This window comes from Lathyrus oleraceus, chromosome 1, assembly GCF_024323335.1.
Source record: "Lathyrus oleraceus cultivar Zhongwan6 chromosome 1, CAAS_Psat_ZW6_1.0, whole genome shotgun sequence".
NCBI lineage: Eukaryota > Viridiplantae > Streptophyta > Magnoliopsida > Fabales > Fabaceae > Lathyrus > Lathyrus oleraceus.
In genome coordinates, this window is record NC_066579.1 from 33,790,163 (window position 1) to 33,808,407 (window position 18,245).

At 33.9% G+C, this 18,245-nt stretch overlaps 1 protein-coding gene across 3 annotated transcripts; it reads right to left on the reverse strand.

Annotated features, from left to right (window-relative positions):
- Window positions 1-5,525: 5,525 nt before the first annotated feature.
- Window positions 5,526-10,372, reverse strand: LOC127084674 (adenylate kinase 5, chloroplastic). 3 transcript variants are annotated; one of them, XM_051025273.1, is made up of 19 exons: window positions 10,010-10,372; window positions 9,826-9,933; window positions 9,629-9,748; window positions 9,384-9,518; window positions 8,806-8,952; window positions 8,159-8,233; window positions 7,972-8,068; window positions 7,834-7,880; window positions 7,602-7,730; window positions 7,374-7,409; window positions 7,214-7,294; window positions 6,952-7,090; window positions 6,743-6,822; window positions 6,517-6,582; window positions 6,388-6,417; window positions 6,191-6,300; window positions 5,971-6,108; window positions 5,857-5,886; window positions 5,526-5,767 (listed from the first exon to the last, which is right to left on the reverse strand). In XM_051025273.1, exons 1-19 carry the CDS (start codon window positions 10,193-10,195, stop codon window positions 5,743-5,745), a joined length of 1,779 nt encoding a protein of 592 aa, XP_050881230.1. In that variant the 5' UTR covers window positions 10,196-10,372; the 3' UTR covers window positions 5,526-5,742. The 3 variants fall into 3 exon arrangements, with proteins under 3 accessions (XP_050881230.1, XP_050881164.1, XP_050881300.1); XM_051025207.1 differs by having other exon boundaries at window positions 9,620-9,748; window positions 10,010-10,371; XM_051025343.1 differs by lacking the exon at window positions 5,857-5,886 and having other exon boundaries at window positions 9,620-9,748; window positions 10,010-10,371.
- Between the last annotated feature and the right edge of the window lie 7,873 nt (window positions 10,373-18,245).

Genomic DNA, 18,245 nt, shown 5'->3' on the forward strand with positions numbered 1-18,245 from the left:
AGCCTTTGGAAAAGTATTGCTAAAGTTTGGCCAGAAATTGATAAACACGGTATGTGGAGTATTGGAAACATTAAGGATGTGAATGCGTAAAGTGGTGTTTGGATTTCTCCGAACATTCTTATATCTGACCTGCAAATTGATATCCCCATGCACATGAAGGCTGCTAAAGTTGCTGATGTTGTTAACGAAGATGTTGGTTGGAATTGGGAGGAACTGAATCATTGGCTTCCAGTGGATATGCTACAACAAATTTCTACAATTATGCCTCCTTCTTTCGATGCAGGTCCAGATGTCAGGGTTGGATTTGGGCAAGATGGAAAATAATTAAGTTTTGGAACCATGTACAAACTTCTTGATGATTGTGGGGGAAGAATAAGCAATATGCCATGGAAAGAAATTTGGAAAATTCAAGCTATGAAACGAGTTTGATTCTTTGTTTGGATTCTTAAACATTACAGATTGCTCACTAATAGTAGGAAGCACCAAATGGGACTTGGAAGTGCAATGTGTTCCTTTTGTAATAACATTGAAGAAGACACATTCCATGTTCTTAGGGATTTCCCCTGTGCAGTTGTGCTTTGGGTGGAAGCTGTGAACATTAAGAATACTTTTAGTTTTTTTGCAAGTAACGTGAAGGATTGGATTTAATATAACATGAATGGTAACTTAGGGCGGAACACCGAGAAAGATTTGACAACGTTTTGGGCTACCGCATGCCATAGTATTTGGACGTGGCACAATAAAGAGACTCACGTGGAAGTTTTAATCGATCGTCATGCATGTTAAGTCATATCAATAGATTGGTTCAAGATTATAAAAATGCAAAAGCTGCTGCAAATATCAGCTTGAAGCCCCATAGAAGCTTAAGTTACATAAAGTGGGAAGTTCCTCCGGTGGGATAGGTCAAACTAAACATGGATGAAGCGAGAGATAAACACGATAATACAAGTTATGGTGGGATCATTAGAGGGAGCGGAGGAGAGTGGCTTCGAGGTTTCTTTAAATCTGTTGGCATGAGTAGTGTTTACATAGTTGAGCTTTGGGATGTCTTGGAAGGCTTAAAGCTAGCTATGGCAATGGACTTTTCGAACATTATTGTGGAGGTGGATTCTCAACAAGTGATCAAGGACATTACGATGGGTGATCTGAGTAGTAACATGGGAAGACACTTGATCACAAGTATAATAACTTTAATGCATCAAGATAGAGAGATTAAGATTCACCACATCTACAAGGAATCCAATATGTGTGCGGATGCGTTAGCCAGAGAAGGAAGATTACAGTCGAATTCTACGTGCATTTTAGAAGAGTGTCATTCGTTTCTTAATCACATTACTGTTAGTGATTTGTTTGAAAATTCTATTTCCCAATTAATTCCATTGTAGTTTCTTTTCGTTTGGACTTTGACCCTCCTTTCTATAAAAAAAATCATTACTATAATCTATCATTATTTTTTATCCTATAAATTATTCTAATTTTATTTTTTACTAAGTGCAGATGGTAGATAAAATAGAAGTAAAGAAAAAGCTTACAAGATTTTACGATTAAAGTATTTCAAATGTTCAAATATGAATACACCTTTTATATCTTGTGTAGCACATCTTTTAAGACATTGAAAGTTTCATTGTTTTATGATACTTCAAAATATTTTGTAATATTTTGTTGAATTTTTTATGAGTGTTTGGTTAGACTTTATAATATTTTTTATTATATATTTTTATTAACAATGTTTAATATTATTATGTTATTTCGATAAGTTAAATACAATAAAATGTTTAATGCATTTAGATTATTTTATTGGTACAAATTACTTTTCAAAAAATCTAAAAATACATTTTTATCTACTTTTTAAATAATAAGACTTTTAATTACCACAAGTATTACATATTAGACTTGTTAATGATGGTGCACAAGGTTAAAGATGAAGAAGATGATGGAAGAAAAAGAGGGAGAAAACTCTAAGTGAATTTTGAGACTTTGTTACAAATTCAATTCTACTCAAACTGAAATATCGATTCTATTTATATACAAAGTCAAAATCTGAAATTAAACTCAAATGCAATCTAAACTCAAATGACACTTAAATTAAATGTAACTAACTACTTGAATTTGGATTACACTTTAATACAATCCCTTAACCCACATTCAAGACTAAAACCAACAACATCAATTTCATCCCTAAAATGGATAAAATGTCCAGTCTTGATTGCTTTGGTTAGAACATCTGTCAACTACTTATGAGTGCTACAATGAGCAACTTCAAGCACTCCATTTTGAATCTGATTGTGTAGAAAATAGAACTTGTGTCAGTATGCTTGCGTCTTTCCATGCAGCACAGGATTCTTGGCAAGGTTTATAGATAATTTGTTGTCAATCATCAACTTCACAATCTTGCTCACCTTGATCTTCAAATCCTGCAACATGTTCAGAATCCAATTGGCTCAACAAGCAGACAAAGCACGTGCAATATACTCAACTTCATAGGTTGACAATGCATCCATTGGTTGCTTCTTGGAGCACCAAGAAATGGTACCTCCTAGATACTTGAAGAAATATCCATAAGTACTTCTTCTGTCAACTCTGTGTACACACCAATTAGAGTCTAAAAAACATATCAACTGCAAATCAGATTTAACATCAAAGGGAAACAAAACTCCATACCTCAGAGTCCCTTTAATATACCTTAGTATCCTGACAGTAGCTTGGTAATGTGACCACTTTGGTTTGTTCATGAACCTACTCACCACTCCAACTGCATACCAAATATCAGGTCTGGTATTACAGAGATATCTCAATGAGCCCACCAACTATTTAAAATTGTAGCATCTACATCATCCCCTTGACCATCACAATCTAGCTTGTGATTTGTTTCAGCAGGTGTGATTTCAAACTTGCAATTCATTAGCTAAAATCTCTTCAGAAGCTCAAGTTCATACTTCAGATGATGCAAGATTTTACCCTTATCAGAGTACAAAACCCCCATCCCTAGAAAATATGTGATATTTCCTAGATCAGTCATCTCAAACTCATTCATCATCACCTTTTTGAACTTAGCTATCTCATCTGAATAACTCCCTGTTAGCAATATGTCATCAACATAGAGACACACCAGAATCATATTACTATCAGATGTATGATGAACATAAACACCATACTCCATCTCGCATTTTCTGAATCCTTGAATCTTGAAAAATGAATCAATTTTCAGATTCGAGGCTCTAGAAGCTTATTTTAGTCCATACAAGGATTTTATGCAATTTGTACACCATCCATTCCTTATTTTTTTTTCCACAAATCCAGGAGGTTGTGACACATAAACTTCCTCTTGTAAAGAACCATTTAGAAATGCAGTTTTCACATCTAAATGCACCAGATGCCAATTTCTACTAGCAACTATAGCAATCACCAATCTGATTATTTCATGTTTAGATACAGGTGCAAATACTTCAAAGTAGTCTAAACCATATTTATGTAGAAATCCTCTAGATACTAACCTTACTTTGTGTTTTCCAATTGATCCATCTGGCGTCAGTTTCAACTTGTAAACTCATCTCACACTTATGGATTTCTTGTTCTATGGAAGCCCAGTCAACTCCCAAGTCTTGTTTATTTCTATAGCCTAAAGTGCTTCTTTCATGGCTTATAGCCACACTTTCTTCTTGAGAGCTTATTTAGTACTGACTGGTTCAGAGACTACCAACATGACACATTAAATTACTTCCACTTCAGATTTTATCTTATTATCTTGCAACTTGTCAAAATCTGCAAAGCTTCTTGGTATTTGTCTGATTCTTTGTGGCCTATGAACCTTCTTAGAATCTTCTTTAAATGCTGGAACACCTTCAGAGGTTGGACCACCTTTAGAGACATGATTACCACCAAAGTCTGGATCATCTTCAGAATCTGGATCAGAATCAGATTCACCTTCAGAGTCAGACTCGCCTTCAGAATCAACTTTAGCATCAGAGTCACCTACTCATCTTCAAAGGCAGAATCTCCTTCAGAGTCTGAAATATCTTTAGAAGTTAACTCAGGTGTCAACACTACACCAGAGTTGGATTGAGACTTGTTCCAATCCCATGCTTCTATTTCCCTCACAAACACATCTCTGCTGAATTCCACCTTGTTAGTGACAGGACAATAGAGCTTATAAGCACCTGTACTGTGGTACCCTACAAGAAACATGACTCTGCTTCTGTCATCCAACTTCCTTTTCTTAGCATATGAGACATGCTTTTAGAAAACAGAACCAAACACCTTCAGATAGATTACATTTTGCTTGTCTCTAGTCCACTTCTGAATAGGAACTACTCCTTTCAACTTCAATGTGGAACATCTATTGATCACATATGCTACAGTGGCAACAACTTCTCCCCACAAGGTGGGAAGGAGCTTATTCTCCTTCAGCATGCTCCTTGTCATATCAATCAAAGTTTTGTTTCTTCTTTCATCAAGACCATTATGTTGAGGAGTGTATGAAGCGGTAACCTCATGCTGAATTCCATTATCCTCACAGAACCTTCTAAACCTTGTAGTGTTGTACTCACCTCCACCATCAGTTCTGAGAATTTTCAGCTTATTACCATTCTATTTTTCAGCCTTCACCTTGAACTTCTGAAACTGAATAAACACCTTATTCTTAAACTTGATGAGTGTTACCCATGTCATTCTTGTGAAATCATCCATAAAAGACACAATACTTGTTTCCTCCAAGTGAAGGTATTTTAAATGGTCGACATACATAAGAATGCACTACTCTTAAAGCATGTTTTACTCTTGGAGCCACTTCTGGTGCAAATGACAATATAGGTTACTAGCCTTTCATGCGTATCTCACATGCCTTCAATCGTATGAATAAATTTGTAATGTTACTAAAATATTCATTCTTTAACAAATTAATAAAAGATCAATCTTAAAGAGTAAAAATTAGACTCATATGAGTTCACTTATTATTCTATTTATCACAAGTGACAAGTAATATAACATATAAGAATGCAATTTATCTCGTCTGACAACAAATAAAGCATATAGAAATTTAATTTATCTCAACCAACAACAATTAAAACATTTAAGAGACTGTGTTATATATTAGGGAAGAGAATTATTGTACAAACGCTCTTGCTAAGAGACGTTTGGAACTTCCAAAAGATTTCGGTTTCTTTAATTCGTCTCTTTCCTAGATGAGGCATCTCGTGGCTATTGATAGGGTGGAAACTCCGGGTCCTCCTTTTGTTGCGGTTTAGTTCCTTTTGTTTGGGCTTTAAGCCCTCCTTGTATAAAAAAAAGGATTAAATTGAACCTTTGACATGTCAAGAAACTATAATAGCTTTTGACAAAAAAAAATTATAATAGCACTACCTAAATCACGATAATTATAAACATTAGTAATAGTATTAACAATTTATTCATTATGAATACTATTATTTTGCTAACTCTCTTTAAATGATGGGATTTATTTAGCTTTGCCATAACATTTTCTTTTTATATTGGTTAGTACAAAAAATAGTAAAATTTTAATAAGGGTATTCCGGAAAACAAATCACTAATATAATTAAAAATATAAAGGGACCCTAGTAATCGAAAGACAATACATTTGCTATCACGTGAGGCCCATAATATTTATTAATACAGTTGCTTAAAAACAAAAAATTTCAACCTTGTTTCAAAACTGAAAGATCATTTAATAATTGATTTTTTTTTAATCTTCAAGATGTCCTACCACAAGCTCTGACTCTGCCATGCTCAAAATATTTCACTCAAGAAGCCCCTGCAGAGAAAATAGGTACATCCATGCAATGAAAATAGTTTATAAAAATTTAAACAACTAATAATAGATTGAGGCTAGATGTTTCTAACCACAACCCTGAGGCTTTCCTGGTTCCATTTCTACAAAAGTCAAGTTTAAATGTTAAGCAAAATTGAAAATCTGGTTTCAGAATGTTTAGATTATAAATATTGAAGATCTGTTACCTTGGTTTTCCTTCAAAGGAATCATTAACTTCATCAACAGTAGGCATTTGAGGAAAAGTAGATAAAATTACATACTTCTCTTTTCCAGGTGACTCATCTACTCTCCTGTACAGCTCATACCGGTATGGATAAGACATCCTACATACCGGTCCGACCGGTCCGGCCAAGTTAGTAGTTATTAGAAAAAGTTTAATGATACAAGTATATGTAACAATCTGACCTGATAGCTCCCATTATGGGATACTGGGTTCCTGCATAATAGAGAAGCAGAAAGACATAGCAACTTTCAAATGATGCTGCATACTCGAGTCTTTTGTCTCGCCCCATTGTCTAGTGATTAAGAAGACAAAGTTATAAAACCTTACTTTTCTCTTGAATAAATTGTTACTATCTTCAATTTGCTGGTTTAGTACTCACTTGCATAATACCACTAGAAGCTGGTAAATCCTGAATTCGTCAAAATCTATTAGTTTAGGACTCGTAGGTACAAATCTGAAAAACTTGTAAATAAACTTGAACTACAGAATAGGGAACTAGGAAATGAACCTTAAGCTCGGGGTTGATTAAGATAACTGGTCTGTGTTCGGCAGCACTGGTCATTGCTTTTAAATCCTGTATATCCAACCTCGGAAAATATTAAGAAACCGAAGAAAAAAAAAAGATAGCAGCTCGGAAGGGTTAAGAAAATATATATCAAAATCCATCAAGGCGAATAGAAAGTTCAGAATGTGATATCTATTAAATCTGTCAAACTTCCATTCTATCGCCTTACATCAATAATACAATTCCCCATGGCATTCTGAGGAGCCACCAAGATATACATGTCATCTTGCTCTTCAACCTCTGCCGCACCTGAGATTAGACATTAAGCTGGAATCAGTAAGACCAAATTCTAAACTTGTCATCCAATAATAATGCACAAGGGGCTTAAATCAAAAGCTGCAACAGCAGAATCATACAAGTTGAAGCTCATTGATATACCTATCGAACCAATGTTGATGAATGTTCCTTTTGCACCATAATCACCCCAATCCATGAGCTCTAAAATCTTTCGGCTTCCAGCAAGCTGCAATGGCATTCCAGAAAGAGCACCTTCTCCCATTGACCCTTGCACACAAACCTGCATAACGAAGTTGAAGAAAGTTTAAATAAAGAAAACTACTTTCACGTTCGCAGATAGAAGTGCCTTCGAGACAAACAAAATGTTCTATGTGTGTTAGAGCAAAATGAGTCGGGAAAACACCTTTACACGTTTCCCATCATCAGCAAATGAAAGTGCAAGAGATCTAATAAGTTCCATCAAGGTACCAATTCGATAAACATCCTGTATACCAAAACATATGGTTATATCAAGACGTTAAGTGAAAATCAAAAGAAAGAAAACAAAAGTCTATACACCATACCATTTCTGTATTCAGTTCAGGAATGTTGATGTCAACCTATTTGATTTGGAAAGAAAAAAAATCTATATCAGCTTTGGCCTCCTCAAGCTATTAAAAACAAGACAAGTCTAGGTAAAATAGGAAAGCTTAGGGCAGAAGGTGTAGGAATACTATGGTTAACAAATAGAATTTGACAAATGCTGTAAGCTACAATTACAGAAAATTCTGGGACTATCCTTATTTTTTTACCCTCAATCTAGTTTTTCCATCATTGATAGCCCTCTGTGTAGCTAGTATCACATCATCATAAAAATATTTCCTGATATCTCGAGAATGGGGAATGTTGTTTAGTTTAGTTGGAACTCCTCTCCATTTATCCTGTAACAAGCTAAAGCAAAATAAGAGAAGATACACAGAGGAAGCTTTTGTAAAAATAACCAAAATAAATAAACAATTCTTTTTACAAAGTACTATCAGCTACCTGGATTAAAGATGCTGGTCCCTTTTTCAAATCAAGAATTGGTTTTTCTGAATAAATAACAGTTTGAAATAAACTTTCAGTTCCATACAAATATATCTGGGCCGAAGTTTGAAATAGTATGCTTTTGAAAATTCATACCTCCAGAATTAACTATTTTCACTTTATTCTGTTGTAATTGAGTTAATAAAGATTCAATATCTTTGAAAACTTCCTCTTTATGACGGCTGCCATCAATCTGCGTATATGACAAATAACTAAAATATGAGAATGTCCTACTGGTTCACAATATTGGCATAATATAGATAAGAAAATAATCTTCAGTAACCTTATTTGTTATGTTTGAATAAGAGGAAGATACCGCATCTGCATTTTGCTTATATATGCTCAGGCGTGACAGAACCTGAGAATAATTGAGTAAGTATACATAAATTAGTTCAGAAGGATATCAGTTTCATTTACTGCTAACAGGAAAAAGTGCGATAACACAACAGAAATATCACTAAATGACTAAATCATGTTCCTTCTTTAACATGAGCTTAATGACTACATTTTCTGCTTCCGAACTACACATTGTAGAAATGAATCACAAGCATGCACAAAAATGATCACTAAAAAGTAAACAGAAAGAGATGCTTAAACCATGACATTGCTGGCATGTGAAGACATTTAAAGTGTATTTAAAAACTACATGCACAATTCCTTTAAAAAACACTTTTCTCAAACCATTGATAATCCACCAGTTACTATAAACTTTGACAATCAATGCTATTACTTAAGAAGGATATCTAATAAAGATGGTTCAGTCCTACCAAATTTGCTTCTATACTGTGTGCGTATGTGCGCGTGTGTGTGTTTGTGTTGAGACCATCATTTCTATGATGACACATATCTGATGCACTTTGACATCATATGACCTAGTTATATATCAATGAAGACGACATTAAATAAAAAGAGAAGCATAGCATATCACACCTTTTCTTGGGTGTCATCAGGACGAGTTATCAGCCTGGCTTTGATTTCCTTAGTCTCCGGTGGAAAAAATTTCTGATGATATATCTTTCCAGTTACCGGGTCTAGCCTTCTACCAACACATCTGTCGATCAGAATTTCATCAGGAACCTGAATATTAGAAAACTTAATAACTTAGCAAGGAAAATTGAACAGTTTGTTTCTGATTAATAGATATACATCGCATACATTACTCTACGGAATACAATTAAATTACATATATCATTTCAATATCTCAATACCAGCAAAGTAAGTGTTTATGCGCATTATATATAATAAATGACTCAGTAGTTTGTTGTGGATAAGTTACGAAATCTCTCGTTTTACAAACTTGTTAATTTATTCAATAACTAACAAAACATTAGCACCTTATTAAACAAAATAAGTCACATGCGTAAGAACAGACTCAACAGAGTGAAATTTTGAGTAAAAGAAACAAGTTAATGGTTGATGAATTTACTAAGCTTTAAGAAAATTGCTAATTTAGCCGAAGATATTTTGGAGATAAAAGTAAAAAAAAAAAAAAACAGTTATTAACATACATCTAATACAATATACACATCAGGTCTTATCTGCATTTTCTCCAGGCTCTCCGCTTGAGTCAAACTCCGAGGGTAACCGTCAAGAAGCCACCCGTTTTGTTTTGCATCTTCGAGAGACAAACGCGCTGCCACCATCTACAAGAGAAAAAAAAAACAAAACAAAGGTATGTATATCAGCATATGAAAATGGAGCACAAAAGAAACTGAAAATCAAAATGTGCAATTCTTGACAATACAGAAGTCACAATTTCATCAGGAACCAAGCCACCGGCATTCATGAACTCTTTCGCTTTATTTCCTATTTCAGTGCCAGCTGCTACTTCTTGTCTTAGCAAGTCCCCAGTAGATATGTGCACCAATCCATACTGCAGAAAGAGATACAACATATCTGATCAGGCCTGACCTGAAAACATTTGTTTCAATCAATGCAATATAAGTTTACCTTAGTAACGATCAATTCACATTGTGTTCCCTTGCCAGATGCCGGTGCACCTGATATCATAACCTTCAACGGCTCGCTTGTGGAGCAATTTATCACTTTTTTGAGTACCTTGTTAAAAAGAAAACGATGACGGATAAACAAAACTCAGAATAAAATTGAAAGACATAAATAAAGTGAAACGAACCTTGGGTTTTAATGGAGAATAGATTTTCCGGGTGAAGTTGGTAAAGTGAAGAGGTTGAGTGTGAAAGTGGTGGTGTTGGTGGTTGAGAAGTAAACATGGGTGATAGGAAGAAGAAGGAGAATGAGATTGAGGAAGGAGAATTGTTGAGTGGACATAGGAAGAGGAGGAGGGGGTGGTGTGCAACATTGTTGCAATCAGAGAATGAATGAGTCACCCAGGCTCACACTTTTTGCCTGAATTTAGTTTCAGTGGTTATTAGTCACTCGTCACACTGTAATGGCAAGCAACCAAGGCCACTACTTCTTTACGGCTTTGATTGGTTGAGAAGAGAGTCGTAAAGAGAGAAAGAGGTGAGAAAGAGTAAGAAAAGATAGAAAATATGAATGTCACAATATATTTTTACTAATATTTTTACTAATTGGTCACAATATATACTTCCTCCGTCCCATCCGTCCCATATTATAAGTAAATTTCACCTTTTTAGATTCATTAAATAATTAATGTATCTGGTTTATTATATAGATCAGATACATTAATTATTTAATAAATCTAAAAAGGTGAAATTTGTTTATAATATGGGACGGAAGGAGTATACTCTAATCAAATTAACTAGCTTGATTTTATAATTTAATTTTTATTGATTATCTATAGTTAAAGAAAAAAAAAATTGTACATTTACATGAATTATAATTAATTATCAGCATTATAATAAGATAAATGGTATATAATGAAAAAGATGACAAATTAATGGCTAAAGTTCTTTTCGTTTCATGTATGGAGAGAAAGTAAAAACACACAAGACCTCTAAGCAGGGAAAATATTCTCTTGCACTTAAATCACCGGAAATAAACACAGTACATGAGAAAACAATTTTATTTTTATTTTTAAAATACAATTTATAGCGTTTTATATAACTTTTTCTCTATTTTATTCTCAATCCAACTATATACATATCCCAAAAAATAAAGCCAAAGATATTCGGTGGAAAAATGAGATTATTATTATGGCTATGTTAAAAAGAATTTTTCAATTTGATGGAGGGATGAATTTTAAAACATCACTTAAAACGAACTCCAATTCAACAAATGAGTTTTTAATAGGATGTGAATTTCTTAGGAGAAATTATTTTTATTTTTTATTGTAATTGAAAGAATGAACTCGATGCTAAATATGTTTATTTGAAAGAATTTATTAATATGTTTATTTGAAAGAATTTATTTTATGGGTATAAGATAGGGTGAGAAGGAGGATTTAGGATCTCTCATTTGTAATTTGTTAATAGAAGAATTTATTAATAGGAGAAGAGTCTCGGTCTAGCTCTCCCATACTTTAAAAAACTATATAAATATTAAAGTGGGTGTAACAATATTTAAGTATTTGAAATTATTAACTAGTAATAATTTAGAACAATTTAGAAGACTATCTTTTAGAACCATGATTAATAAAATTAAAGTCAGCCTATAAGAATATAAGAGTAGTTATTTGTCTTTGACAGGGGTGTTCAAAATTCAATCGGTCCAATAAAAAATTGTTAACTGAACCAAAGTAAATCAAATCGAAAATTTCAAAAAATCACATTTGGTTCAGATATATTTGACTCACTTTTTAAAATAACTATGCGGTTTAGTTCGGTTTGTGATTTGTTGCAAATCGAACCGCATTATGTTAGTGTTGTGATATAATTCAAGTTAGTCTAACTACTTGGGTTATAAGTAACATATTATATATAAATACATGTGTAGATAACTTTATATAGCAATTCAATACAATTACTTTTCATACTCTCTCTCTTATTCTTTCCCCACCCAAGTGCATTGGCACTAAGAAATTGATATCTAGAACTTCTGGTTTATTTTTCTTGATCGTGAATTTAAGAATTGCACGTCTGTGGTCGGGTTTCCAGGTATCGTGAATCGTGTTTGCTGCAAAGATTAATGGTAGCAATAGTATTCTCAATCCTCTTCTAGTTCTTGATGGCAAAAATTGGATCTGATGAAGTAAACAAATGCAGTCATTAGTCGATTTTCATGAAACCCTAAAAGGGGTTACTAATGGTGTTCCTGAGCTTGCTCACAACACAAACGATGCACAGAGAGTTACTCACAAGGATGCTAAGAAGAAAGATTGCAAGGTTGCATTATGTATTCAATATGTAGTAGATGCGGAAAATTTTGATCGAATTTCTCATGTTGAATGAGGCATGGGATATTCTTGTCAAGTATTACGAAGGTGGTGAGAAGGTTAAAGTTGTCAAGTTGCATCCACTACAAATGTAATATGAGTTACTGCATATGGGAGAAGATGAAAAGATTATAGACTATGTCTTGATGGTGTTAAATCTTGTTCATCTCATGAAAGATTATGGTGAAGTCCTAATTGATAAGATGGTAGTTGAGAAGGTAATGCGTATATTGATCTCTCACTTTGATCATGTTATCATAGCCATTCAAGAATATAACAATCTTACAACCTTGAAATTGGAAGATTTGGTTGGTTTGTTGGAGGCACGTGAGCTAAGGATTGTCGAGAGGAAATGTGTTCAAGATTCGATACAAGCACTGCAGGCCTAGACATGGAAGAAGCATGGTGGTTTCAACAATTTCAAAGGCAAAGGAGACAAGACTCATAGCAAGAAGTCTTTGGTGAACCCTCAAAAGAATAAGATCGATGATAAGGTTTATGAATCCTCGAAAATAGGAGAAGGAACCTCATAACAAAAAGACGAACATGAGAAGAAAACTGTACAGTGCTATAATTGCGAAAAGTGTGCTCACTTGGCCAAGAATTGTTGGTACAAGAAAGACAAGGGAGCGACAAAAGGAAAGGATGATGAAGGAACAAACCTTGCACATCAAGATTTTGATGATTCTTATGGTATGGTGCTTATGGTTGCAGTTGCAGATGAGCATGTTGTAACAACTCGTATAATATATATTTAGATAATATCATACAAGTGTTAATTCTAGGTACTGACCCAACATAAATGGCTAATGACATCATTATATACGAATGTCCATCTAAATACATAAATGACACATGTTATACAATCAATCCTAAAAAAATAAACTCTAAGAACTATGTACAATATCTTCATTATACACAACGCTGCAGCCGAAGATCACAATAATCAGCATCCATTGAAACATCAATGCACAACTCTTCATGTAGATATATAACCAGCAAACAACACCTGAAAAGCAACAATAATATTGGGGTGAGATAATAGTCTCAGTGAGTTCCCCTATCATATGGGTCCTCTCGGCTCTATAGAGTTTTCTAATCAAATCCTAACTCAAGTTTTCATCTCTCGTTACATGTGTATCATTCACATAAGATAACTAAGACTTAAGTATCGAAGGGATATTCACAATATATACAAACATGTTATTGAGTTCTCATAACTCAAACAATCATTATTCGGATTCACGAAACATCAATCCCCGAATGGACCTACGTCTAGGCCAGGCTCGGCTCATGCATGCTTGTATGGTTTGAATTTTGCGGTGGATATTGGGTCCTCTATGAGACTCAAACTCAGCTCAAGATACCTTCACTCGTATGAGACTCGAACCCACTTAGAGTATCTTTCACCATATGGAACTCGAACCCACTTAGGTGTCCACCTTTCCCCCACGTCAGCCATGGTTGGGACTCAAACCCAATTAAGGCACGAATCATTGGTGCCACATCCCCACTTACCGCTTTACCTAAGCCTTTGAAGTTGTATATTCACAATTCACATCCGGATATGTGATTAGGTATCAACAACAATAGGACTTTCGAAGTAAATCTCCTCACCAAATAGTACTTTCAGAACAAAGGTTCCTCACCAGAAGTCAAATTGATTCTCATGGTATTCATCAGATCCTAGGTGGTCATATCAACCCATTCAAATGTTATTCTGTATGTTCCATACAATCCATATTAATTCGCTAATCAAGTGACTACTTGTCTTCAATATACACCGAGGTACCTTTGCTTCCAAGAATCACCACTTCAGTCATTTCATAACCTAAGTTATCTTACTAAGTCATTTACCTAGTTTTACACCTAGGTTCCCTCACTCATCATCATAGGATATTAGTCATATTATTACACAAACCACACAATAACAATTCACAATATAAAGCATGCATCATGATATATTTCATAACCTACATAAGGCAGACATGGTAACATAACACATTACAAAACAATCAACAAGGTTATCACACAACCCGCCTCATTCTAACTTATTCCACTTCCAAGTCTCAAAACAACATTTGTCTGATCATCCTATGGAGGAGGTTCACTGGACTTAAAGGTAAATATTATGTGAAATAAGTCATACAGACATCTCTCTATATCAAAATGTGGTTCATAAACATACTTAACCAATTCATGACCAATACCCAAATAATAATCATGGCACAAACATGATTTCTTCTCACCCATATAACATACATGATAGTATATCATCACTATACTATCCGTCATTGGCATATACCCATGTTTATACTTCACTATCTAGTAGACCATTGAAAGGGTTTTCCAATGCTTTAAATCTCGTACCAATCTGATTCACGGCTTTCGAGTTATGGTGGAAATAAGAACCAAACACTTTTCTGTATGCTGGTAGCAAGCTCTAGCGAGACAAGTCAGTAGCAAAACACCCTGTTCTCGCCTGACGAAGACCCAGCGAGACCAGCTCGTTTGGGGCTCGCATGGCGAAGCTGACAGAACCCAAAAAGTGTAGAAACGTGTCTGGAAGGTGAAAATGGACATACACATCAACACATATGATCATATTGCATCCAATAACCCAAATTAGTATGGTTTAACATATATAGGCATGCAAAACAACAAGAATATCATGTTTCACCATCAATTTCATATTCATAACTAATACACAAACCCTAATTCCCTTTTTATGAATTTCTCCCCCAAAGGCTAAATTTATCTAGGAACTCGCCTTGAATAATGAAGATGATGAAGAAAATAAGATGAAATGATGATGATCCAAGATTTTTCTTCTTTTTCCCAAGTTCTTCCTTTTCTTCTTCTTTTCCTTTCTCTCTTTCTCTTCTTTATCTTTTTCCTCTTTTCTTTCTTTCTAGTTTTCTTTCTTTTTCTTTCTTTTTCTTTCTTTTTCTTCTTTTCACCACATACATATACAATACATAATATAATATAATAATGCATGGTTAGAAAAAACAGAAATAAAATATCATCCATTGATATTTCTCACTACTAGACCAATAAACCAATTATTAATTTTATACCAAAATGCACCCTCTTGTACTTATTAATAAAGGTCAATCTCTTTTAATAAGGATTGATCTCTTCAGAGTTCACTGATTACTCTAGTTGTCCCAACTGACAGTATTTAGAGCACATATGAGCTCAAATTATTCCAACTGACAAGATATATAGTACATAGGAACTCATTTAGTCTCAACTGATATCCAATTGAGCATTTAAGAGAATATGGGGTATTACACATGTCGACTTCAAGACCTGGTTCCTCGACACAGGCTACTCAAATCACATGATTGGTCGAAGAGTGTGGTTGGAAGATTTTGACGAGTCGAAGAAGAGCAATGTCAAGCTTGCAGATAATAGCTCTTTACACGAAGAAGATACTATCAACATAGTTATTCAAAGGAGTAATGGAGCAAAAGTTATGATCAAAGATGTACTCTATGCACCTGGCATGAAATGCAGCCTGCTAAGTGTTAGACAACTGGTCGAAAAAGGTTTCTCAGTGGTTATAAAAGATGGATCCTTAGAATTGTTTTACACCCAGAATAATTTGGTCTTAAAATCTCCTATGTCGAAGAATAGGATATTCAAGACCATGATCAATTCAATTGAGGTACAATGCCTGGAAATAGTTGTCGACCACAACCATAGTTGGTTGTGGCATTTTAGGTTTTCCCATTTGAATTTTTGGTCACTCAATCAGCTAATTACTCAAGAAATGGTAACTAGTATACCAAGTCTTATGATGCCTAACAAACTCTGTGAAGTTTGCTTAGTAGGGAATCAATCTAGGAAGTATTTTGTTTTGACTATGCCAATGAGATCCTTCTACATACTAGAAGTAGTACACTAAGATGTATTTTGCCCTTTGATGATCATTCCATTGGTGGAAACAAGTATTCTGTCTCATTTTTCTATGAGTATAGTCGAAAGCTTTGGTTCTATATGATCAGGTGCAAAAACGAAGTATTTTAATTCTTTAAGAGATTCAAAATGCTTGTCTAATTTATTTTTAATGCAAAGATATTTTGTCATTTTAAGGAGAGCACTCAACTAGCCACCCACAAGTATGAGAACTTCACATCACCATAGAGAAGAACTCCAACTTGGGTAAAGATCAACAAGTATGTCACTAGCTCTCTTGGGTGGAAAAGAATGATCATCAGTACTATGGAGATAGGAGAATTACATCTCAACTATGGAAATAACTCATGTCAAAATTTTGAGAAAAGTTTAAAAGGGAAAAGAGCACAAAGGACACAAAATGATTTAAATGAGCTATGCATTTTTTAATCTTTTTGAAATTGGTCTGAATATGCTTAAGATGTATTAGTATTTATTAAGAAGAAGATTTTGAAAACCACTTGACAAAAATCAAGGTTTATTGAGAAAGTGGTTCAAGCGTAAAAATAAGAAAGTTTTGAAAAGAGAGAAAAGAATAAGAGACTATCCTAGAGCATAAAGTAAAAGCTAGGGAAGAAAGATTTAACCAAGAGATAGCAAGCTTTATGATATAAGTCAAGCAAGAATTCCCTCATTTGAATTAAGCCTAAAGCAAGTCAAATAAGCAAAGAATAAATCATGTATCAGATGAAACCAGAATAACCAAGCCAAGTCTTCAAAATAAGTCCAAAGTCAAAGGTACCAGATGAATCCCAAGGTCTCAAATCACAAGCTCCCAAAGCAAGGGTCAAAGTCTTAGTTCTAAGTCCATAACTCCACAACAATGCTAAGGATAGTAACCTTAAGTCCATGAATCCAGAGAACCAAAATTTGTAGGGTTTTTTCCTTTATTAATGTCTTTGAAAGAAAGAGAAATCCAAATGGACAAAGAACAAATAATATAAGCATAAACAATATGATATGGGATACTAAAATAAAAGCATAAAGTAAATGACAAAAGAATAAAGAGCATAAGATAAATTACATTTAAAGTAAAAGTTAATACAAAATAATGTTAGTAAATGATGTTAGTAATTAAAAAGAGAGAATTTTTTTCATTTTTTGGAGAACACTCAACTATTCACCCACAAGCATGAAAATATGAACTTTTACATCATCTATGAAAAGGGATCCAACTTGAATAAAAATCAACAAGTATGTCACTATCACTCATAAATGAAAAGGAAGCAATATTTTCACATAATACCATGAAGAGTATGAGACTTACAGTCTCACTTATGAAAATGATTTACTTTCGGGACAAATTTAGCGATATATTAAGCAACCGTAATTGGACTTATGTAGAAGTCACAACTATCTGAGGCCGGTCAATAATAATATTTGTGTTAATACATGCTAGAGAAATGATATGTAAATCATTCTCCTAAAGATATGCCGCACAAAAAAAGAAAAGAGAATTAATCAAATACAATGGCTATGAGAGTGGTTCATTACATCAATCCATACTTCATAGCACTTAAGAAAAACTTATGCATCAACCCAAAGTATCATAAATGATCCATGACCAATTAAGAGGTAGATTTAAAATGATGAAAGTTCATCAAGCACCAATCCACACATCATGAACAAAATGGACACAAACCATTCAATTGATCAAGAAGAAAAGAAGGAGATGAAGAAGAAGAGGACAAAAGAGATCACACCCAAATTGGATCAAAGGTTTGATCAAGTCATCATAAAAATCAATCATCCATTTTGGTGGATTAGGGTTTTCACCCCCATCAACACCCAAGATTCATTGAGTTTGATGAGATCTAGGATCAAAACAACCATGATCCAAGGCCAACAGAATTCAACAAAGGTCAAACAATTATAAAATGTAATAAAATAAAATAAAATTCATCAAAATATTTTTAAAATGAATTTTCAAAGGGAATTAAAGAGAAAATCCATAAAGTCCTTCAAAATACCAAATAAATGGCCAAGAAAATTATGGAAGGTTGGAAATAAAATAATAAGCATATAATAAAATTTTCAGAATTTTAAAATGCATAAAAGTATTTTTAAACCAATTAAAACAAAGAGGAAAAGA